Consider the following 25549-nt stretch of genomic DNA (forward strand, 5'->3'; position numbering starts at 1 on the left):
TTCTTTGTCTCCTTCCCCCATAGCAAAGCCTGGTAAACAGTCATGTAATAAAATTTTCAAATGAATTAATATTCTTGAGAAACAGTTTTGGCACTAGTTAGAAGTCATGGAATTTTAAACTTGTAATAGCCTGACCTGCCATTTTATAGATCAAGGAACTCCATTGTTGGAAGATTCCTAAAGGATATAATCATTGACTTGGACTGCAAAAGACAGAGAGGCTCAGGTGAGGAGGACATTTTATTTGGGGGGAAGGCCTTTCCATAGGCATTGAAGAAGTGATCGTAGTGTGTGGAGATGGTCTTGAGGTGACTGCATTGATTAGAGTGAATTCCGTGTATTGTAAAATAATGGAAATTGAGTTTGGTGTAGACTGGGAACTTGAGCTTTACTGTTTGCAAAGTATCCCATTAAATCCTTGATAAACTAGTGAAGTGAGTAAGTGATATTATCTCCATTTTACAGAGGAGCCAGTTGAAATTTGAGGGTATTGAACAAGTTGCCCAAGATCGTAACCAGGTGCAGAACTAGCACTTGGATTCAGATGTGTGACCTCCCTGCTCGTTGCTCTTTCCGTGGTGCCATAATTTCCTCCTTTACTCCAGACCTTGCATACCCAACAAAGAAGCTTGGACTTGGTTTACTGGGGAGCCATTTAGGATCCTCAACAAGAGAGTGAAATGCTGAAGAAAGCAGTTTTAAGAAAGATTACCCAGAATCTCAGCGCCATGAGCCACCTCAGAAATGACATTATACATTACGTTTATTTGTGTTCAGTGTAGAAGCTCAGGATAGCTCACTGACGGCAGAGTTTTCTGATCAGCTTATGATTTTTCCCATCTGATTAGTCTGAAGGGTTGGCTTAGAAGAGAAGAGCTAGAGAGGCATTATTACTAAATTTCATCTTATGTTCTGACTCTGGTCAATGGAAGTATCTTAATATCTGCTTGGAATGCTGGGAGAATATTTCTTAAGCCACATGTAGGGTCAGGAGAGCGTATAGATAGGGCCATCAGAAAGGCATTCATGTGGCACTCACACCATTTATTTACCATCCTTGGGCTAGGGTTACCAGTTTACCAGGTGGGACAGATAAAAATAAAATTATTTTTTTAGTGTAAGCATGTACTAAACACTGCATCAAACATATTTATGCTAAAATGTCATTTACTGTTTATCTGAAATTCATATATTTTATCTGGCAATCCCATTGTGGATCAATGTGCAGGGGAACCCGCTTGTAAGGCTGCGGGAGTAATCTAGCCTCACAGATGGGGCCTGTGTTTGGTTGGTAGCACTAAAAATACAGGGGAAAGTCTCACCTAGACATTTCTAAGAGAACTAATTGAATTTATAAAATCAAAACAAGCTGCAGTGATTCAGATGTTCTGTTGAGACAAGGCCACTGAGAGAATGGGGGTTTTGTTGAAGGGAATTGATGAATTTGGGTGGAAAATATGAAGGCTTTTACTTAATAGACATGCTGAAGTAAAGTGAAGCTTCAGCAGAAAAATTAAAGATATACAATTTAAGAAATCGGCGTAGGTATATAGTGTATACATGCATGATTCCAACGTAGACACATTTCGGGAATGATGTATATACCAAAATATTTAATGTTCTCAGGTTTTATTTTCCAAAGTTTTCTCCTTGTCTGTATTTTTTAAAATAGTAAATATTATTGTATCTTTAATAGATAGTTTTTAAACTTGCTTTGTTGTGGGTTTTTAAATGTTGGGAAAGTAAGGGAGCTTAGAATGTTAGAAGAAAAATAGTATGTTCATAGTTCGGTTGAGAAGGCAGCCTTTTATTTCCAGAATGGAGTGGTGCAGTTGGGAGGAGAGGAGGGCTGAAGTGACTGGCCATCTCAGAAAGCCAAGAGAAGGTTCATTTGGGAATGGAAAAGATTAGGGAGCTCTGTGTGGTCAAGAGCGAAAAGAAGAGGGTTAAGATTTTGGCAGTAGAGTAATGCTGTGTGTGATGTTTAAATACATGTAGTACTTATCAGGAAGCATTTTTTTTTTAAACTATTTGATCTTTTTTGTTGTTTTTGTTTTTAGATTTATTTGATCTATCTTTTCTCTGTATCCATCCCTTTAGGGTTTTAAAAAGTTTTAACTTTTGTGTTCTTTATTTCTTTAGCCTGTTTCTCTATGTGGCTTTACCCACACCACTGCCCTCTCCACCCCCACTGGCCCATTCAAGAGTCTTGTTTCAAAATAACATGTTGTTAAGATGTTGATTTGTAAAATTTATACCCTGAATTTAGAAATGCCATAATTTGCTTGTAGGTCAATTATAGCTTCTATTTATGGGAGAAAAAAAACTCGGCCAAGAACGGTCCATGGAAGTTTTCTTCGGTGAGAGTTCTGGTTGTGGATGAAGGGAGTTTGGTATCTGTCAGAATCTTCAAATCAGTTTTAAAGTTATTGTGTGAGCACTCCAAACTTTCGAAGCTCATTATCCTTGGTAAGTTAAATATTGTTGGAGTCCTCATTGTTTTGTTCAAAGCTTTGCAGTTGGTGGGGTGCTTACAGCATTTCACAGTTTCAGTGTCCCTGTCCTCCAGGTGGGAAGCCATTTCTCAGAGCCCACACTCCAGCCCCCCCTGGGTTCCATCCCTCTGTCAGCTTGGGTGGTTCCTCATTTGGGCCAGGGTATTAGGAGACTAGGCCGCGAGATGAAATAGAGTCGTGAGGGGTTACTGCTAATCACCTAAATGATGACTGTTAAAATAGTAAAAATGTCACACGCTCAGAGTAAATAATGATCTGGATCATTTAGAAATAATAAAAAGTCTGAATTATAGACCACTTAGGAGTGAATTTATGATTTTCAGCTAATAACTCAAGGTAGACGTCACTAGCCTCCTAAATCCTTTTCCATTCTGGTGAGAGTTAGATTCTATTGGGTACTCCTGGCCTGTAGCCTGTATGATTTCATGGAGAATCATGTTGTGAGAATCAAACTGTATACAAATAATTCTCTTAGGTCTTTGGGGATACGCTGTAAGCAGTTAGTTGACTCTGTTAATGGCTTAAGCACTCGCCCAGTCTCCACTGAGAAAGTAGTTGTTTTTCTTAACTCCAGGGTTGGTTTGTTTAAAGGGATTTTTAGTAGAGCCAAACGTTATCATCATATTACAGGAATTTATCTATGAGCAAATAGGTTGGGTTTGTCTATTTTGTATTTTATATGTTTATTTTATTTATTTGAGGCCATAGATTCTTCAGGGTCTACTAAGACATTGAGCAAGATTGAGTTGGTGACTGAGTGGCATTTACCTAAGATTCTAGGCCTGTTTTTCTCTTCCCATGAGAAAATGGCTAACATATATGCCCCTACACAGTTTGCCTGGGTTTATAGGTATGAAGGAAGTTCAATTCAGATTTTACCTTACTGTGTTATCACTGTTTTTTTTTTATATCTCATACTGTTTACTTTGAATGCTTTGCTGCTGTTAAATATTTTTAAAGAGTTAATGTTCTTAAGTAATTTTATTTATTTTTAAAAAGATTTTTAAATTTATTTATTCATGAGAGACAGAGAGAGAGAGAGAGAGAGAGAGACACAGGCAGAGGGAGAAGCAGGCTCCATGCAGGGAGCCCAATGTGCGACTCGATCCCGGGACTCTGGGATCACACCCTGAGCCAAAGGCAGATGCTCAACTGCTGAGCCACCCAGGTGCCCCTTAAGTAATTTGAAACAAAGATTTTGAGGGGCTTTTTTTCTTAGAATAAATCTTTATAATTATAGCATGTATCAGTTGGGAGAGATAAAAACAGCTTCTAGATTTTCTAGATTTCAGGAACCCTGTTACCAAAAACCTACTGTATCTTACTCTCCTTTTAGGTGATATTAGACAGTTACCCAGCATCGAACCCGGTAACTTGCTGATAGATCTTTTTGAAACTCTTAAGTCAAGAAATTGTGCTATTGAACTGAAGACAAACCACAGAACAGAATCTGAGCTAATTGTGAACAATGCCACAAGGTATAGTATAATGAAAATTTTACATTTCTCGCTGTTACATTAGAAATAAAAAGTAAAAACAATACCTGTTAGCTTTTGAATTAGGACAGCTCAGTGCAGTACGTTTACTGTGCCCTTCTAACGAACTTATTCTATCCTTCAGGTATATATATTGTCCCACAGTTAGAAAAACAAACGTAATGTTTTTCGTTATTGGTCTAGCATGAATTACTATTGAAATTTAAGAATGAATGTGTTTTCCTGATTTAAAGTATATATGTGAATTAGAGTTGCATTAAGCCTAGACTCTAGAATAAACCCAAGGGGGAAAGAGACTTGGAAATGAGCTCATTAAAGTTCAAGGGAGAATGGGGAAGAATTATCCCCTAATTTTTGTAAGGGGAGCCCTACACCAAAAAAAAAAAAAAAAAAAAGGAATATGATATTTTACTCCTTGATGAATCCTGGTGGCATCAATGCCATATCACTCCCCTTAGTGTAGAAAAGAATCCTCTTCCCTCTGTCTTTACGTAAGCCTTCAGGGTGATTCCCCTGTAATAGACATAATGAAATCTCGGAATACTAAGAGACTGTTTTATTCATTGGACTAAAATTTATCTTTGGTTTTGGACACTCTTTTACAAAATGTTGTTTTCGTTGCTTGAACATTTTCTTGTTTGGGTACAGCAGAAATGAGAACATTCAGAACCTCCTTCTCTATGCCCCTGTCTGACTTGGAGAGGATTGTGGGAGTATGGGAAGGATTGACAGGAATAGGGTAGGATGTTGTAGGTTCATATGAAGACATTAAGCAAAAGAATGCAGTTGGATGTGTGATACCTTTTGGTCTAACTCTTCTGCTTCTACCTAAAGGCCACCTCATTTGGGGGAGTTTCATAGATGATTGGTCACTGAAAAGTCTGACAATCTTGGACAAATCTAAAGCACTTTAGATTTCTTAGAGTCAGTTTTATCTGAAACTTAGGAATTCCTCTTATTAGCCCTTTTGATGTCATTTGAACTCTGCTGCTTTTATCATTCCTTCTTAATTGTCAGCATACTTAATGTCACAAGGATCCCAGTGATGGCAGGGACGGACTCCTAAAAATGGAAGTGTGTTTCATGTTCTGGATCAGAAGCCAAACAGGAAATCCATGGTGATTCTCAACACCCCCAAATTAGATCTGGGATATTCCAGCAAGAACAACCTTCCTTTTCTTCCCTTTCAGCCCTGTGGGGAAGGGTTGAAGATGGCAGTAGGGAAACACTAGCTTTGATAGCCAGGTTGCTGTTAGGTCTTTTCAGGGAGTCGATCTTTTTCCATATAACCAAGGAGAGACTCTGTTATGACAAGGCATCTGCCCCTTACATACTCTGTGTTCTGATATGATTGGCTAGTCTTGAGAAACACAAGAACAAAAGAAGGATGAAGGAATAGAAGCAAAGAGAAGATGTGGATACTTGGTTCACCTGAGAAAATGAGGCCATATGTATGATATACACAGAAGAAAGGAGAAAAAGAATGTGATGTAAGCGTATGGAAAAGGCCCCAAAGAGTCCAGATTAATTGAAGTAGAAAAGGCCATGGAGCCAGAAGGGCCCAGAATTACCTCCTAGCTTCTCTGCTTTCCTTTCTACCTCTGTGGCCATGGGCAACCCACTGCAGTTGCAGAAGCCTTGTGCTGTTCACCTGTGAAATGAGGATAATTCCTACCTTGTATAGTTCTTGTGTGGTCTGAAGGAAAGTAGGTCAAGTTGTTAGACTGGGAAATTCCCTGACAGTTTTTCCTAATGCTTTTGTTAGAGGTAGAGGACTGATTGATTAGTGTAACATTATGGTCTTGCTAATTCCATTTTAAAACTCATTTACAATTTGTAATGCCTATGTGGGTAGCCTTTTCATCTTACTATCTATTAGCAGATAGTAGTTATTATAATGACATATCTGATGATACATGAAGACCCATTTTCGGGTACTGATGTTCTTGCTGTGCTGTGTTATTTTATCTTCACCTAAGAATCTCAAGACGCCAATTTCCAGTATTTGATGCAGAACTGAATATCTCTGATAATCCAACATTGCCTATCTCAATACAAGATAAAACATTTATTTTTATCAGACTCCCAGAAGAGGATGTCAACTCTCAGTTATCAAAAAATGATCCTCACTCTCGTAAGTATAAACTTTTCAATTATGCAGGATTACGATTTCAGTTTTGTAATATACTTATTAAATGCCCGGTTATAATTTTATTTGATAGTAAAGTGAAATATTGCTAGTAAAAAATTTAGGCACTGAAAATAAACTACTTTGTTCGTCATCAAAACTACTTTGTTCACCTTCGAAGTTCGTAAAGAAATAAGCTCTCCCAGGCCAATATACGTAATCCAATCTGCTTTAACAGATCTTGTCTATAGCATCTCATACTGGAAGGGATTTGGAAGGACTTGTGATACACACATAAACACACACACACAAGAAATAAGCTCTTGATGCATACACTAAGGGCTCAGTAAATATTTGTTGAGTGAATAAATGGATGTAGATGATTAGTTTAAAATGAAGGAAAGCCCCAGGAATCTCAAGTTCATTCAGAAGAAAGCATATCCTAATTAATGAAGATTTTCTTTTGTAGCAGTTGGAAATGGAATTACATTTGCTACATTTGTGAACCAAAAGTAATGGTTGTTAAACTGTTGCCAAGTTGAGTTCCTACTAGTTCTTTCTGTTGCTTATAAAATGGACAAGCATTGCTTCTAATTATGGATGTTAGGATAACAACATCACAGGATCAAAAAGAGCACAGGATACAGAGTCTTCTCCCTTATGTGTATGACCTATGTCACGTCACATAGCCATTTGTAAAATGGGAATCATAGTGACACTGCCCATGGAGCTGTTGTGGGGGTTGAGAGCATTCATCCGTTTTGAGGGGCTATGTACAGGCTTGCTATGAGGCTATCAGCTCCATAACTGTTAGTTTTTTGTGAAGAATGGATATTTAGTGATCTATTACAAATCGATTAAACCTTTTGATCTTTGCTTGTATTCTAAACTTACTCAGCAAACTTTTTAATAGCATAATGGTTTGCTCAAAACTGAATTAGTGAAGATTTAAATGATTATTATTGAGAATTTATTGTAGTTGCCATCGTTCTTTGAAGGAATATCCTAACTCCTTAGCTACTTTCACTCTTTTGTAGTGCTTCATGTATAAGCCTCTCCTGCTTTGTGGGTCATAGTTGCAGTTCCCTTGGGTTGGGGTCCATTTACATGTTACAATAATTTTGAAATGGGACCATATTAATACATTGTATTCTATAAATACCCTTTTAGTTTTTTTCTTTTGATTATAGAAATAATTTATATTCCTTAAAAATGGTCAAATAATTCAGAAGTGTTTGAAATAAAAGTGAATATTGCCCTGTAATCTTCCTTTCCATTTTCCCCAAGGTAGCCCCCAAAAGGTCACATGCTATTACTGTTACTCATCTGCTACTCTTACTATGTAGTAAGAGCTTGGTGTTGATCCTTTTAAACCTTGTAATATCCATACACAAGCATATATTATTTTTTTGTCTTACATAAATGAAATTATAAGCTGCACATTGCTTTATGATTTTTTATGAAATATATTGTGAATAATTAATAAGTGATATTTATTCTCACAACAGCTTAGCTAAGAGTAGATACTAATATGGATGAAAAAGATGAGACTTACTTAGCCCATTAAGGAACGTGCCTTCCTTGCCACTTCATTCCGATCTACCTGAAATATGGTTAGTTTTATTTCTGGCTCCCGTTCTTTCCATTACCGAGAATGTACATTAAAGAAAAAAGTGGTCTGTTTCAGAAGGACAGTAGAGCTCAACTGATGCTATTTTTCTTTCTCAATTACAAATTTCAGCTAGAAAATTAATCCCTTCTTTAAAAGCACTGAATAAATATTCCTGAGAGAGAGAGAGAGAGTACTTTTCCATTGATAATTAAGTTACTGAGTACATTATTCCCATTATTACAAAGTACAGGGACCAAAGATGGGCTTCATAGCTGGGCTGGAACTCCAGAGATGCTGAAGTGTGAGAAAAATGTATATTTTAGAATCAATGAAAATACAGTGTACGTATTGATCTGTAAGATGTTGAGAGAATGAAGAAAGCAAAGAGCAGAACAGCACGATCGTATGTGTGAAGGAAAACAATATCCTGTGAGACCTTTGAAAATTCCTCCTCTGGCAGGCTAGGGGCTGACCAGGGTGAGCTGAGCAGTGGCCATTTTTTAGGGAGAATCTTTTCATCTTAACAATAAAGGGCTCAGTAAGCAACTAAGTCTTCCTAGAGCAGGGCATCCTGAGGCCTGGGCTTTTTCATTCCCCTATGATTTATCTGCTACGAGGGGGAGGACACAGGAGCCTAGAATGTTCTTACCTAAATTTTTATGTCTTCTCTCTCTCATGAGAAATGTTCACTGTTTTGTACTATTGATAAGACAGATTAGAGGAAGTCTACTTCTCAGCGCTTTGAGGGAGAATGTAAGTGGATGTCATCATTGTCAGTGATCTGGGGTCTAAAAGAGGGAGGCCAGCTACCCTCCACCATTTGGAAAATTAGTTTTACTTCCAAGAGCCTCAGCTTCACATTTATATCTAGAATGCAATTGGTGTTTGTGGCCAAACTATATAATAGCTAGTAAGGTATGGATGTCCCTGCTGTGCCAGGGTTAACTTTTTAGTTGCTGGATCCTGGGGGGTCCTGAGGGAAGCAAACACAGGATGTGGGGGTGGGGATCAGGCATTGTGGTATTTGGGGAGTAGCTGTTTTCCATCCTTTATGGAAGTATCTCAATATTTTATACTAAATGTCAACCTTGGATTGAAGGCCTGCCTCCTGCGAATGTTGTGAAGATTAAGTGAAATAACGTGTGCCAAGTATAAAGCTCCTCAGATGATAACTCTGTGCCACCAGAACTTAAAACAGAAGTCTTACCTTACAGTAATTCTGTTACATGTTTTGTCCTCTTGCTCATATTTTACATTCAGCATTCACAAACCATCAGTGCTGAGAGGTTGTATTGCAGATTAGGGGCTGTATCAGCTAGTGGCTGACGTCTGTTGGGGTTAGGGCATCTGGAACCCTCATCACCGTTCCTCTTCTGGTCCTCTGGCTGCTGTGGCAAATGGAATTGATGTTCCCATGGCCAATTGGTATTCCATTCCCCCTTAGCAGGAACTCTGAGTTAGTTTCTCCATTGAAACAATGTGTAATTTGGTGTTTTTCTGTGTTAACTTTTTTCTCTTCGATTATCAGATTTATATTCTGCAGTGAGAACCTTACTCAAAGAAAATGACCTGCAAGATGCACAAACATCACAGTTTATTGCATTTAGAAGGTAAAGCCTTTACAGTATTTCAGCATTCTTAGTCTAGCTTTTAAATCTCATAATTTATATAGATACTGTTTAAATGGGAGATTCTCATCATTCAGCACTGTTAATTCTCTTCTAATTTTGAGGTATTTTTTTTGTTAGGTGTGGCAGAGGGCAGTTTATAAAAAGGGCTCTTTCGGGGCACCTGGGTGGCTCAGTCAGCTAAGTGTCTGACTCTTACTCTTGATTTTGACTCAGGTCGTGATCTCGAGGTTGTGAGATCAAGCCTGTATCAGGCTCTGAGCTAAGTGCTAAGTGCAGAGCCTGCTTGGGATTCTCTCTCCCTGGCTCTCTGCCCTTCTCCCCACTTGCACTATCTTTCTCCGTCTCAAAATAAATCTTTTTTTTTTTTTCAAAATAAATAAATCTTTTAAAAAATAAATAAACAGGGCTCTTTCTACTAAATAATTATATTTGGCAACTCCCATGAAATATGAGTGGAGCCAGGATTTACATTTATTTAGTTTTTAAAAAGATTTTATTTATTTATTCATGAGAAGCACAGAGAGAGGGTCAGAGACACAGGCAGAGGGAGAAGCAGGCTCCATGCAGGGAGCCCGATGCAGGACTTGATCCCAGGACCCGGGATCACGACCTGAGCCCAAGGCAGGTGCTCAACGACTGAGCCACCCAGACACTCAAGATTTACATTTAGATAAAAATTACAGAGGCACCTGGCTGGCTCAGTCAGTGGAGCATGAAGCTCTTGATCTCAGGGTTATGAGTTTAGGCTTCATGTTGAGTGTAGAGGTTCCTTAAAAATAAAATCTTTTAAAAAATAAAAGATGGGCAGCCTGGATGGCTCAACGGTTTAGCGCTGCCGTTAGCCCAAGGCGTGATCCTGGAGACCTGGGATCGAGTCCCACGTCGGGCTCCCCACAGGGAGCCTGCTTCTCTCTCTGCCTGTATCTCTGCCTCTCTCTGTCTCTCATGAATAAATAAAATCTTTAAAAAAAAGATAAAAATCACAAAATGCTTTTTCCTGGAGAAATTCCTGGAGATTCTTTTTTTGTTTAAGATTATTTCTTTAAATAAAATAGAACGAGAGAGCAAGAGCCTGAACAGGGGAGGGGCAGAGGGAGAGGGAGAAGCAGACTCTCCACTGAGCCGGGAGCTCGATGCAGGGCTTGATTCCAGGGCCCTGGGATCCTGACCTGAGCTGAAGGCAGATGCTCAACTGACTGAGCCCCACAGGCACCACCTGGAAGCTTTTTATAGCATACAGTACGTTGTCATTGTTGGTAACAGGAGTGAGCGTACGACAGAGACCGTTAAGGTAACCCTTGCTTGTTCATTGTTTCAGGCAAGACTGTGATGTCATCAACGCCTGCTGTTGCAAGCACTACACGGGCCACCTGTTCAAGTGAGCAGTAAAGATCCAGAAGCTCTGGGACAGTCCTTCCATTTATTCACCATTCTTTTATTTTTTATGTTTTTTTTAAAAAGATTTTATTTGTTAATGAGAGACATACAGAGAAAGAGAGAGAGAGAGAGAGAGAGAGAGAGGCAGAGACACAGGCAGAGGGAGAAGCAGGCTCCCTGCAGGGAGCCTGACGTGGGACTCGATCCCGGGTCCTTAGGATCACACCCTGGGCCGAAGGTGGCACTAAACCGCTGAGCCACCCTGGGGATCCCCTCTTTAATTTGTTTTCACATGTATCACTGTAGCCACACATTTAAAAATCTTTTTTAAAAATCTCATTTGTGAAGTAAAATGATCTCTTCAATTGAGTATAATATATATGCTTAGGAACTGACTGTTGTGATCATCAGCATAATAAGAAAAATAAGGCATACAGTTTTCCTTGTGGTTTTCAAGTTGGCCCCTCCAGCTTCTCCAAGATGAGTGTGGGGAGTTCAGAATTTGTTCCAAATGTAATATGTGCATAGGTGTGTCCAAGAACATTAGCAACAGGATGCCTGCAGAAGGCCCCTTGGTGGACCTCTATCAGAGAAATACGAGTGTGGAAAGGTCGCTCTGTTTACACACAGGAACAGTTAACTTGCTCCTCTTGCATTTATCAACACCTGCTATTTATTAAGTGCAGAGAACATAGAGATGTGGAACTTCCAGGAGGAGCTCCCTGTCTGCTGAGGGAAGACACATTCGGAAACTACATTTGGTGGCCTCACAGAGGGTTAGAAAGTGCCAATGGGAAGTCACCCGGTCTGTGTTCCAGTGACCGGTTGTGGCGGACAGTTTCATTTTTCCGTATGCATAAAAAGCAAGTACCAATGCAGCATTTCCCTCATGGCGTGGTAGTGAGGTTGAAATGAAGTATCTCTGAAGCACTTAGCACAGTAACTGGTGTATCACCGATGTTTGTTCAGCTTGCTGTTATTCTGAGGTCATAATTATTAGGCTAGAAAGATGTAGACGTGGGGTAAGATGTGTATAGGGTAGCGATAGGAGAGATTGGAGAAGAGGGGATGGATTTAAAAAGTAGACTCAATAAGATTTTGGGTAACTTTTAGAATACAGAGGGAAAGAGACATCAGCATTTATGCCACGATTTCTAATTTGAAAAGATTTGGCTGGGAAGTGTCACAGAGTTTGAGGTGCCACAGAGAGGAGAGGTAATCAGACTGTGACTGTGGGAACCTCATTCCTCATCGACATTTGGAGAACAAAAGTGAAGTAAAGAGAGTGTGGAAATCATTTTGAAAATTGGATCAGATCTGGGTGGGGGTTAATGGTTAAACAAAATGAAATTGAGGTTTTTCAAACCTTGATGACGTATTGTCATTTCCCAACTCAGAGACCATCGGAATAGACTTCAGTTTGGAGTTGGCGATAAGATTTGTTGTACCAGGAATGCATATCTCTCAGAGTTACTCCCCCAAAATACCTCTCACAGTCAGGAAGGTAATGACCGAGAGGCCAGTGGTGAAGACTTTAATGGCACTCCTCATGGTTTTGCTAAAAATAAGCATGACTTTGAAAGTGATATTCGACTCTGCAATGGAGAAATATTTTTTATAACACAGGTAAGTGATGACAGAAAAATAATACCTTTTTACTTAATAGAGATAGTTTTTTTTTTTTTTTTTAATTGGCCAGGGTTTGAGTCAAAATCTAATCATCTCAGAGTTGATATTCTGTAATTTTTTCCTCAGGATTTTTGCATTCATGTTTATAAGGGATACTGGTATATAATTATCTAGTAATGTATGGTTTTGGTGTCAGAGTAATGCTGGCTCATAAAATGAGTTGGGGCATGTTCCCTTCTCTTATATTTTCTGGAAGGCTTTGTGAAACAAATGTTTTTAAAATGTTTTTATTTATTCATCCATGAGAGACACAAAATGAGAGGCAGAGAGAGAAGCAGGCTCCCTGAGGGGAACCCGATGCAGAACTCGATCCCAGGACTCCGGGGTCATGCCCTGAGCCAAAGGCAGATGAGCAACCACTGAGCCACCCAGGTGCCCACAAGAAACATCTTTTTTTATAAGTTCAGAGAGCTTGGCTAACAAAAATAAGGGACAAGTGACACAACTGTATTTTGCAGAGCATCATTTCAGTGGTTGCTGCTTAACTATAGAAATGAGAAGTTTCCTTGAATTTGTTGTCATTGTATAAATGCCCTCTTAAGAATAAACTCAGAAGCTTATTCTTTACAAGCTTGAGGAAAATTAAACTTTTTGCAAAGAGTATATGCAGACTTACATAGTGTAAGGAGTGAAATATATAGGTTTCAGAATAAGTCAGACAACATAGATTATTCTCCACACAGTCAAATTAAGGTCAAGTGTCAAGCTGATTAAAATTTGTGTTTGATGGGCAGCCCAGGTGGCTCAGTGGTTTAGCGCCTCCATCAGCCCAGGATGTGATCCTGGAGACCTGGGATCGAGTCCCATTTTGGGCTCCCTGCATGGGGCCTGCTTCTCCCTCTGCCTGTGTCTCTCTCTCTCTGACTCTCATGTATTCAATTGTGCTCAAGCATAGGTTTTAAGCCTTTTGAAGGTTAACAATTGTGAACACACGTGCTATTTGACCTGTGTTTGCATTTTGTGTTCAACACAAAAATAAAATATCTCTCCAGTGTGCATATTTGAAAACATATAAAATAGTTCTTTCTTTTGGTAATAGGATGTCACCGATGTAACTTTTGGAAAGAGAAGATTTTTGACCATTAATAATGCGGCTGGCTTGGAAATAACTGTGGACTTTGAAAAACTGATGAAATATTGTCACATAAAACATGCATGGGCAAGAACTATTCATACTTTTCAGGTAACAGTGGACATTTATAAAGCTATTTGAACAGGTTTCAGAGCCATTGAGTACCTTTGATGATTTTCTTTTTAATTTCGTTGCCTTTATTTTTTTTAGTTAGAAACAAGGTTACCAAGGTTTACCTAAATGGCATTGTGATGTTTATTTTTGAAGCTTACTTTTTTACTGTCTTATAATCAGCTTTATTGGGGTATAATTTGCATAGGCATTTATATTTATAAAGCTGGATGGGTTTTGACAAATGTATCCCCTTCCTTTGTTCTTGTGAGGCAACTGCTTTCTATTTGGGAATAATTTTAGTTTTATACAAGAGCTGGAAAGGGAGCACCAACTCTTCCCACATACCCTTCATCCAATTTTCCCTAATGTAACATCTTACACAACTATGGTGTTTTTGTCAAAACTAAGAACTTACCATTGGAAAGATACTATTAACTAGGCTACACACTTTATCTGCATTTCACAGTTTTTTCATTAATACCCTTTTTCTGTCCCAGGATTTAATCAACAACATTGCATTTAGTGCAATTTGCATTTAAACTCTGGGTTTTTTTGGGAGGAGGTGTAGAAGAAGAGGGAGATAGAGAATCTTTTTTTTTTTTTAAAGATTTTATTTATTTATTCATTAGACACACACACACACACACACAAGCAGCTCCATGCAGGGAGCTTGATGCAGGACTCAATTCTGGGACTCCAGGATCATGCCCTGAGCTGAAGGCAGATGCTCAACCGCTGAGCCACCCAGGCGTCCCGGGAGATAGAGAATCTTTTTTTTTTTTTTTTTTTTTTTTAAAGATTTTATTTATTTATTCATGATAGTCACACAGAGAGAGACAGAGAGGCAGAGACACAGGCAGAGGGAGAAGCAGGCTCCATGCACCGGGAGCCCGACATGGGATTTGATCCCAGGTCTCCAGGATCACGCCCGGGTCAAAGGCAGGCGCCAAACCGCTGCGCCACCCAGGGATCCCGGAGATAGAGAATCTTAAGTAGGTTCCATGCCCACCGGGGAGCCTGCTGCGGGGCTTGATCTCAGAATCCTGAGATCACGACCTGAGCCGAAATCAAGAGTTGGATTCTTAACTGACTGAGCCACCCAGGTGCCCCTTAGCTCTATTTTAATACCCTTGCATTCTCGTAAGCTATTTGTGGTTCTGTTATTTAACTCCTTGTTTTGAGGACCCCTCTTTGATGTTAGTATGTTACTTTAATCATGAAGCTGCATCAGTCTGCAGTTGCATGTGGAAAAATTTAGGTTAGCCTCTATCATCTACTGGTAGGCAAACATTAATTAACATAGGGTGTTTGTTTTTTATATGTTTTTTTTTTTTTAAGTAGATCGTATTTTGTTTGTTAACCTACTCCATCTCAGTTCCAAAAAAAGAATTTGAAATGACTTATGAAAAAAAATGCCCACAATTCAGCCTGATTTTTTTTTTTTAAGGATAAAGAAATTATGTCAAATGGAAAATAAAGGTAAGGTTGGTAAAAGGATTCTAAGAGTGGGATGAAATGCTGCACTCAACTATTTGCTTGCTCATGTAGACTGCAGGTTTGACTTTAAATTTTCAAAACAAGAGAGAAGCAGTCAGTGGACTGTCTATTGGATAAGAAACCGAAATGAAACAGCCAGTTGTTAAGAAGTACAAATATTCCTTGCTGCTAGGTCCTGGCAAAATTTCTCCTGGGGATCTTTATGGTGGGCTCTCTGTAATTCTGGAAACTTTTATCATTTAATTTTGGGGCATTTTCTTGAATAATTTCATTAAGATTTCTTGTCCTCAGTTTTTCTCTGTTTTGTCTTTCTAGAATCTCTATTATATTCGACCTCCAGAACTGATTATCCAAATTTCTTCTCTCTCTCTTCTGCTTTCTGTCTTACCGTTCTACTATATTTTCTGAGACATTTCCTCAAATTTAAAATCCAGTCTTTTTTCACATTTCTGGACAAATGAAGTATGAAGGGGTCTTTTTATTACTCAATTAAGATTGTAGTAAATATCTCTAAATGTTCCTTTTATCGAATCTGGGTCTTATTTTGTGGTTGAAATAGCGTCTCTTACCTCTAAGAACATTTGTGATTGTTATCTTGTATCAGTGTAGTTTGTTTCTTCCAAGTTCAGTTCAATTCAACAAATATTTATTGAGTCAGATTGTTCTTGGTGCTTAGTTTAGGTCAGTCCATGAAACAAACAAAGATACCTGTCACTCTGAAGATTACATTTGGTGGTGGGGAGCAAGGAGACAGACACAGTTGTAAAACAATAAGGAAACTACAGTTGACCCTAGAACACAGTGGGAGTTTGGGGCACTAACCCTTTGATGCAGTCAGAAATCCATGTATCATTTTTGATTTCCCAAACACTTAATAATGCCTACTGTTGACCAGAAGCCTTACCAATAATGTAAACACTTGAATAGCACATACCTTGTATGTTCTGAATTCTTAATTACGTACTGAATTCTTAAATAAAGTAAGTGAGGGGCACCTGGCTGGCTCAATCAATAGAGCATGTGACTTTTGGTCTTGGGGTGGTAAGTTTGAGCCCCACGTTGGGTATAGGGATTACTTAGAAATATAATTTAAAGGGCAGCCCTGGTGGCTTAGCGGTTTAGTGCTGCCGTCAGCCCGGGGCGTGATCCTGGAGACACGGGATTGAGTCCCACGTTGGGCTCCCTGCATGGAGCCTGCTTCTGCCTCTGCCTGTGTCTCTGCCTCGCTCTTTCTCTGTGTTTCTCATGAATAAATAAATAAAATCTTAGAAAAAAAATATATATACATATATAATCTAAAAAAATAAGCTGCAGAAAAGAAAATGTCATTAAGAAAATCATAAAGAAGAGAATACATTTGTAGTGCTGTACTGTGTTTATCACAAAAAAAAAATGGGGAGAGAAGGGAGCAGCAGGGTCAAGACTGGCTTATGAAGGACCAGATGAGCCATATTAAAGAGTTAGGACTTTGTTTTGAGAGCTCAGAAGATATTTATGGGCTCTAAGCAGAGTCTGATGTGATTGGATTTGCTTTTTACAAGTATAACTGTAGATGCTGTGAGGACAGTGGGTTGCAGCAAAGTGTGAGTATGAGGGAGACTGACTCCGAAGCTGTCAAGTTTCTCTGTGTTCCTTGATGATTAGGAGCTTCGTGAACTAAGTTTAGGTTTAGGCATTTACCTAACCGAAATCCAAGGGGAGAAACGGTGCTGTGTATCTGTAAGATGTACTTAGCATTTGTGAGATCAAGTGTCATTTAAGTGAATTTCTGAGATTCAGCAGCACCTGGAGGAAGGGTTTGTCACACTTTTATAATCTGAAGAGTTGGTTCCAATTCTGTGTGTAGAGAGATTGGAAGAGGGTGTTATTTGCTGTGGGAGAGGATTTTATTTTTTAAAAGATTTTATTTATTTATTCATGAGAGACACACAGAGAGAGAGAAAGAGAGACACACACAAACACACACACACAGGCAGAGGGAGAAGCAGGCTCCATGCAGGGAGCCTGATGTGGGACTCGATGCTGGGATCCTGGGACGCTCTGAGCTGAGGGCAGATGCTCAACCACTGAGCCACCCAGGTGCCTCGGAAGACAGTTATATTTTATTTTATTTTTATTTTTTTTCGGAAGACGGTTTTAACTGTGAATCTGTGTTTTCTATATACCCCAACTTGTCATTCGTCTTCCCACAATTCTTTTGGCCTGGGGAATTGGGGACATTGAGATAATGGTTCAAACCACTTCTTAGTGTTGGCACTGAAAATATAGGGATTAAGAATAGCCCCCCCCCCCCAAAAAAAAAAAAAAAAAAAAAAGAATAGCCCCAAACTTGAAATTGTTTTCTCACAGTTACATGGTGACATTGGGCATTTTTCTTGCCTATATAATTCTTGGCTTGCTAAACTTAAGCAAAGTTTCATTGTTCTCTTTTGCTTTATCGTGATGAAAGTAATAGATGGTTCAGCAGTGGGAGAATACAGAAAAGTAGAAGAAAAAAAATCCTAGGGCCCTCCATTTTGGAGACAAATTTTTGATAGAACTTTTCCTTCTTTTTTGTGACTTATTTTGTTTGGTTAAATATTTATGTTTGTTTTGTATGTATTTTTTGGATCAGAGTAATTTTATTTTGTGTACATAGTTGGATTAGTCTTTACATGAAAGTATCCAGTTTTTGAAATTTTGTTAGACTTCAAAGGATCTTTTTTTTTTTAAGATTTTATTTATTTGAGAGAGAAAGTAAGAGAGGGAGGATGAGCGGGGGAAGGGGCAGAGAGAGAAGGAAAAGCAGACTCCCTGCTGAGCAGGGAGGGAGCCCGATGTGGGGCTTGATCCCATGATCTTCAGATCATGACCCGAGCCGAAGGCAGACCCTTAACTGACTGAGCCACCCAGGTGCCCCTAAAGCATCTTTGATGTTTGCAGAATAGTATATCAAATGTCTCTATATGGATGATACTCGATATAAAGGTAAACAAATAAATGTATCCATACCTAAGGTGTCTATTTTTTGCTGTATAAATAGCCCATATGTATAGAGCCCATATGATCATTGAAAATTCTTTTATTAGGGATGATCTGACACTGCATGCAGTATTTCAAGTTTATTGCTGGGTATCTACATGCTAGTTCTGGATTTATTTATTTTATTTTTATTTTTAAAAATATTTATTCATGAGAGACATCGAGAGAGAGAGGGAGAGGCAGAGACACAGGCAGAGGGAGAAGCAGGCTCCATGCAGGGAGCCTGATGTGGGACTCGATCCTGGGACCCTGGGGTCACAACCTGAGCCAAAGGCAGATGCTCAGTGGCTGAGCCCCTCAGGGGCCCACTAGTTGTGGATTTATAAGACTTGAACTTAACCGCACAATTAGGAAGTACAGGTTCTTGGATAATGAATAGAGTGGGGCTGTAAGGTGGATTTATGTGAACATTCTGGCCAGGTGGCACGTTGAGGACTTCTCTCTTTTCTACCTTGGGAGACTGAGGACATGAACCCACTTGGCAGTACTAACTCTCGTTAATGCATTGTTTCCTCCCAGGGGTCTGAGGAGAAGACAGTCGTGTACGTGGTCGGGAAGGCGGGCCGCCAGCACTGGCAGCACGTTTATACCGCCGTGACCAGGGGCCGTTGCAGAGTGTACATCATCGCTGAAGAGTGTCACCTCCGGAGTGCAATTCTGAAAAACAGTGTTCCCAGGAAAACTCGTTTAAAACATTTTTTGCAAAACAAGCTCTCCATGAGCTGTGCGTCTCCAGCAGAGTTTGCACCCCTGTCAAAGGGCTCTGGAGAGAACCAAGGACCGAGCCTGCAGCTATCGGCCAAGCCACTGCCTCCTGTCCCCACCAACAGCGTGGCACACGGTGTCCCTGAAAGCCAGGCCTCTGTGGCGGAAGACAGGACGTTGGCCTTTCCAGGAGAATGGAAGTCGTCGGCATTTGATGAAGTGGATACAGAGGAAGACCCATCAATACTTCGTGTGTCCAAGAGAGGCTGCGGCCTGAGTGATGCCGAAAGTCCCAGCAAGATCCGGATGGTAGGAGCCACGTTCTTGCCTGCCCCGGGTTTGAGTATCGTGAACTCCAGCGCACCTAGAACGGGCTGTGTACTTTCCATCAGTGCTACAGTGTGCCGTGGCACTTCCAGACATGTCTTCTCTCACCTCTATCACTGTCCTTTCTCCTGGGCCCTGTCGAGCCTAGCACTGTGCGTCACTGGGCTTGAGGCCAGCCCTCTAGGCGAACTCAGTCTCTGGATTGTGGGGTGTCGTGTGGGGTGGAACTTGTCATCTGCACCTCCTTTCTGCTTATCTTCCTTATCACCCACCCACCACCCCTTTTTTGGGCCACAGCCTCACTTTAATATCCGCTCTCCACCCAAGCAGCTGGTGAATTTATTATCAATGATCTCCAAATGAAGTTCCAAAAGAAGCTTAAGAATTGCTGTGGGTGTTGTGGGTGCCAGCAGGTAGACTTGTTATACCGCGTCCTTAGGCTTTCAAGGCTGTGACAAAGAGAAGGGGCCAGGGAGGGAGCCCAGAGGAGAAAGTGCTCCTGTAACCTGCCAAGACCAAGTGCAGTTCTAAAGGGAGAATTATAGTAAGCCTCCCACCCCACGTGGAATGGAGACAGTGCAACAGGTCTCTAAGCGTGCCTGGCAGGCGCAGCGTGTGACATCTTGGTGTGTTAGGCAGTCACAAGTATGGAGTAGTGTGGCTGGAGCACAGCGTGCACATGGAGGTTGAGCTGAGGATCCTGGAAGGGTTGGGAGGACACAGAGGGGGTTCAATGTTCTCCTGAATGTGATGGAGAACACTAGATGCATTTTAAGAGTTCTGTGAATTGAAACTTGTGAAGGTCACTTTGGAGTTTAGTAGATTATGTTTGGGAGGCTGTAGGGGACGAGTTCCTTGCAAGAAGATTATTTCGGTAGCTTGAACAGAATCATTAGGCTCTGAAGTCAGGTAATAGTGATGGGGTTGGAGAAGAGATGCTTAGGGACTTAGTGGTCAGTTATATATAGGGACGCAGGGCAGGCTGGAGCATGGGTCTTAGGCTTCCGGCCTTGGCCTCCAGGGAGGATCCAGGTACCATTTTTTTTTTTTTAAGATTTTATTTATTTATTTATGAGAGACACAGAGAGAGGCAGAGACACAGGCAGAGGGAGAAGCAGGCTCCATGCAGGGAGCCTGATGTGGGACTCGATCCTGGACCTCGGGGTCACGACCTGAGCCAAAGGCAGATGTGCAACCACTGAGCCACCCAGGTGCCCCGGATCCAGTTACCATTAATCAGGATTGGAGAAAGAGGCTGATGGACAGGTTTTGTAAGGAAAGTGATAAAAGTTGGCATAATGAAAAGAGGAAGTTTCTTTTTTTTCCTTCTTGGAAGTAGTAGGATCCCTGCCAATTCTAAGCTTCATTCTGTGCTCCAGATAGACTCATTGATGTGGAATTTCCATCTCAGCAAAACATCTCATTCTGAAATTGAATGTGTTACCTCTTACAAAGACCCTGGGATATAATAAGGCTTTTGGCCTGGAGCAGAAAATTCCAGAGTCTTTTTCTAAAAGTTTCTTCCTTTTTATTTCTTCACACCAGCATGGGATGGGTGGGTTGTGGTTTCTGTGATGGCACAAAGAGACAGTGACAGCATTACCCATCTTCACTGCTGAGCTTGCCAAAGCTTTGAAGCTCTGGCCAATTCCAACACTACAGAAGGTCTGTGAACCCCAGATGGCCAGCGCTGGCTGACGTCACTGCACCGTGGCTTCAGCGCAAGCAAAGCTCTCTAACTGGAGAGGATAAGGGCTCTCACAAGGCTTGCCAAAAGTGCGTGACACCTCCAGACTCCCTAGAAATGAGGAAACTAAGAATTCAAAGCCTCAGGACTGATGAATTAGGAATAAATTCTGTATTTCCATAATTCTAGACTTCCTAGTGCATTGAGTTTGTGTGATTTCTGAAAGCTCAAAATTCAGTGACCAGGGCTGTCCCCATTCCTTTCCTTCATACCCACAGGGCTACCTCAGAGCCAGGTCAGCATTTAAATTCTGCAGGTCCTAATGCCAGAGCCACTCCCAGAGGAAAGCTTTGGCTTTTCTGTGGATTCATAGCTTTGGGTCTTGAAAAAAAAGCTTTAAAAGAAAATGTCCTGATTTTGTTTTTTGTTTTTTGTTTTGTTTTGCCTAGCGTCCCACCACCAAAAGGGAAAAACAGAAATGTCCCTTTAAACAAAAGCATATGTATAAATGTTCTAAAATTTATCATATAAAGCAGTAATTTCCAGAATTTTTTGAAAGAAAATGACATTTAAGTATTAAAAAAAAAACCTTGGAAGGATGTAATCACAAAAATCCCTGAATAAAGATAGTTCTTTTATTTATCAGGGTTCTCCAGTAAAACAAACCAGTAGGCTGTGTCTGTAACCCTATTATTTACCTGCCTACCTGTCATCCGTTTAGATTGATGTAAGGAATTGGCTCACGATCATGGAGGCTGACAAGTCCCCAGTGTGCGGGGCGGGCCAGCAGGCGGGGGACCCACAGACTTGGTATAGCAGTATGGGTCCAAAGGCAGGGAGGATTCTCTCTCTGGGAGGAGGGCAGTCTCTTCTCTGTGAAGGCCTTCGGTCGATGGAATGAGGCCCACCTGCATTATGGAGGGTGACCTGCCATATTCATCGTCCACTGACTTAAATGGTTATCTCTTCTAAAAAATGTGTTCACAGAAACATCTGGAATACTATTGGGCCAAAAATCTGGGTACCACGGCTTAGCCAAGTTGGCAGCTAACGCTAGCCAGTACAGTGCTCTAAATTGAACACAGCATCGTGAGGGGTTGAGTCGCCGTTCTCATGGCCATACTGGTCCACTGCCTGCTGCTCAGGAATCACTAAGGGTACCAGCGATCCTGGCAGGGCAGGTGGCATCCTGCCACACCCAAGAATGGCGTCACGGATGTGCACCCTGAGTAAGCCGTCACACGGGGCTTTGTGCTCGAAACTGGTCCATACTTCTTTTACGGTTGTGCACTTGCCATCTTGAAATTCTTATCTTTGAACAAAGGGCCCACGTTTTATTTTTTATTATTATTTTTATTTATTTTTGGGGGGCCCACGTTTTAATTTGGAAGTGGGCTCCCCAAGTAAGCCGTGGCCACACCGTTGGACGTTGTGTGTACTCATTCAGCAGTGTCCCCTCTTGACGCCGGTCCCAGAGCTGGGTGCTGGGAGAGCCACCGGGAGCAGAAGTAGATGCAATCCCACAAGGAGCTAGCAGCTGATTGCGCGGGGCCCTCCCGTCTTCCACGGGGTGGGGACAATGTACTGGGTCTGCCGTAGCAGCGGCCAGAGGGAGTCCAAGTACACGGGGGAGACTGACAATATTTTCACCAGATTAACTTTATCCTTATTGTTGTCCTAACAGGTAGAAGAATCATCTCCACAAGTGTCTTCCAGATTTCAGAATTTGAGACTGAATAGGTTAACCCCCAGGCAACTTTTCATATCTAAACATAATCAAGAAACTTAATTTTATTTGAGATTGCTCGAAGTAATTATCTTTTTTTTTTTTTCCTACTCAACACAAAATGAACATCATAGCATCAGAGAATCGAGATCTAAAATAGGATGTCTGTAAGTGGAGTTTTATTTTTTATTTTTAAATTGTTTTTCTAAAGATTTTGTGTATTCACGAGACACAGAGAGGCAGAGGGAGAAGCAGGCTCCCTATGGGGAGCCCGATGCAGGACTCAATCTCAGGACCCCGGGATCAAGCCCTGAGCTGAAGGCAGACAGACGCTCAACCACTGAGCCACCCAGGCGGCCCCAACTGGAGTTTTATTTTAAGGTGTTTGTGCTAGCAGAGATTTTTAACTTCATTTAATCATAGAAAACTGTACTGATTTCAACATCTGTTATCATGAAAACTGGTAGCCTTGGGCATAAATGCAAGAAAAAGTTATGATGTGTGTTTTTTTTTTTTTAAAAACTGTACTTTCAAAAGTTATTTTTATTTTTTATTTTTACGACAATGCCTTTATTAACTTCCATGATCATTGTGGGTGATCTCTGCCAACGATTTGAAGCCATGATAAGAGAAACTGTAATTATACCTCTTGTATTATTGACACCCATTTCAGGGTGCTGGTCTTTTGCCAATTGCTCATCTTGCCAGGTTGCTGCTTGCTCCATCCCTGCTGGCCAGACCCATGTCACCTGAGACTGTATTCCTGGAAATTACCTTCTGAGTTGGGTGTACTTTTTTTTTTTCTTAGTTGGAGATATAATTGACATAGAACACTGTGTAAGTGGAATTTATGCGACGTGTTGACTTGATACATTTTTATAGTCAGTGTGATTACTACTGTCCATCATGTCCCGTAATTGTCATTTCTTTTAGGAATACATTGTTTTGAAGATACTCCACTTTCGAAAATTATTTTCTCGGAGAGTGATTTCTATTTTTATTTTTTTAGAGTTTTATTATTAAATGGTAAAAGAAAAAGTTAAGAGAAAATCCTGTTATTCCAACCTTTGAAAAATGGCCTCAGTGAGATATAATTTACACACAATTCACCCCTTTGAAGTGTACAACTGAGTGGCTCTTAGTCTATTCACAGAGTTGAGCTACAACCACCACAATGGATTTTTGAACATTTTTAATCCCGGCCCCCCCCCGCCCCCCCCCCCCCCCCCCCCCCCCCGCAAGAAACACGGTAGGGCTTGGCTTGGCTTGGATCCCCTCAACTCCTCCAGCCCCAGGTAACTACTAATTTATTTTGTCCCTATTGACTTGTCTGTTCCAGACATTTCATAAAATGGAATCATACAATACGTGGTCCTTTGTGACTGACTTTAACTTAACATCATGATTTCAGACTTTGTGTTGTAGCATGTATTAGTGCTTTCATTTTTTTTTTTTTTAAGATTAAAAAAACTAGCATTGTCCCTTTTATTGGATAGATGTCTTGGATAATCTAGGCAAGGAAGGTCATGCAGTCTAATCTGATGAAGCCTATATCCTTTGTGGACTGATGGAAAAACTGGTAGCATATTATGAAAGCTGTATTTCTGGAACAGACCATGTTGGTTTGAGCTGATGGGGCAAAAATCAGGAACCCTGGCCGAAGTTTTGCAGGAAGCTCCAGCAGAGCTGCAACTGACCTATCGTGGTTTCATTAGTGCAGTGAGGCAACAGACCTTCATCTTTTATTATCAAATAAATATTCCGTTGTATGGATATAGCACGCTGACTTTCTCTGTTCATCAGTTGAAGGACATGTGGGTTGTTTCCACTTTTTGGCTATTATAAAATGCTACAGTGAACATCCACGTACAAGTTTTTCTGTGGGCATATATTTTAATTTAATTATACACATAGGAGTGGAATTTTTTGGTCATGTGGTAACTATATTTAACCTTTTGAGGAACTGCCAGATTGTTTTCCAAAGCAGCTGCACCGTTTGTTATTTATAATTGGAATGTGAGGGTTCCAGTTACCCCACATTCAAACACTTGTCATTATCTGACTTTTTGATTATAGACATTCAGTAGGTGTGAAGTGATATTTCAAAGTGTTTTTTTTTTTTATTAAAGATTTTATTTTTTAAAAATCTGTGCACCCAGTGTGGGGCTTGAACTCACCACACCAAGATCAAGAGTCAGGTTCTACTGACTGAACCAGCCAGGCACCCCTCAGTGTGGTTTTGATTTGCATTTCCCATATGGCTAATGATATGAATTATCTTTAAATGCACTTGGTCATTTGTATGACCTCTTTGACGAAATTATTCAGATCTTTTACCCATTTTTAAATTGGATTACTTTTCTTTTTATTGAGATATAGAAGTTGTTTATATGTTCTACATACAGGCCCTTTATCAGAAATATTATTTGCAAAAAAGAAAAAGAAACAAAGGTTCCCACTCTGTGGATTTTATTTTCACTTTTTCATGGTGTCCTTTGAAGCACAAATTTTCCATTTTGATGATGTCTGACGTAGCTCATTTGTTTTTGCTGTCTATGCTTTCGTGTTATATCTAAGGAACTACTGCCTGCCAAAGTCATGAAGATTTACTCCTGTTTTTCTTTTCTTTTTTTTTTAAAGATTTTATTTATTTATTCATGAGAGACAGAGAGAGAGACAGAAACACAGGCAGAGGGAGAAGCAGGCTCCACGCAGGGAGCCCGATGTGGGGACTCGATCCTGGGACTCCAGGATCACATGCCCTGGGTTGAAGGTGGCGCTAAACCACTGAGCCACCCAGGCTGCCCCTACTCCTGTTTTTCTTCTAAGAATTTAAATAGTTTTAGGTGTTACATTTAGTACTTTGATTCATTTTGAGGTAATTTTTGTGTATGGTGAAGTAAGGGTCCCACGTCATTCTGTTGCATGTGGATATCCAGTTTCACTTGTTC

General features: G+C 40.5%; 1 protein-coding gene across 2 annotated transcripts in view; it reads left to right on the forward strand.

The window, feature by feature from the left end:
* Positions 1-23648, forward strand: part of HELB (DNA helicase B) — a 31353-nt gene extending 7705 nt beyond the window's left edge. The window contains exons 5-13 of one of the 2 annotated variants that reach the window (XM_025476695.3): positions 2292-2469; positions 3853-3994; positions 5992-6146; positions 9281-9362; positions 10702-10761; positions 12158-12386; positions 13489-13632; positions 18673-19167; positions 22557-23648. In XM_025476695.3, the coding sequence (XP_025332480.1) occupies positions 2292-2469; positions 3853-3994; positions 5992-6146; positions 9281-9362; positions 10702-10761; positions 12158-12386; positions 13489-13632; positions 18673-19167; positions 22557-22661 (1590 nt within the window). In that variant the 3' untranslated portion in view covers positions 22662-23648. Of the gene's footprint in view, positions 1-2291; positions 2470-3852; positions 3995-5991; positions 6147-9280; positions 9363-10701; positions 10762-12157; positions 12387-13488; positions 13633-18672; positions 21056-22556 lie in introns of those variants that run through there. The other variant, XM_049115130.1, reaches the window with a different exon arrangement.
* The last annotated feature ends 1901 nt before the right edge of the window (positions 23649-25549 follow it).

The sequence above is a fragment of the Canis lupus genome, chromosome 10, assembly GCF_003254725.2.
Source record: "Canis lupus dingo isolate Sandy chromosome 10, ASM325472v2, whole genome shotgun sequence".
NCBI classification, from domain to species: domain Eukaryota; kingdom Metazoa; phylum Chordata; class Mammalia; order Carnivora; family Canidae; genus Canis; species Canis lupus.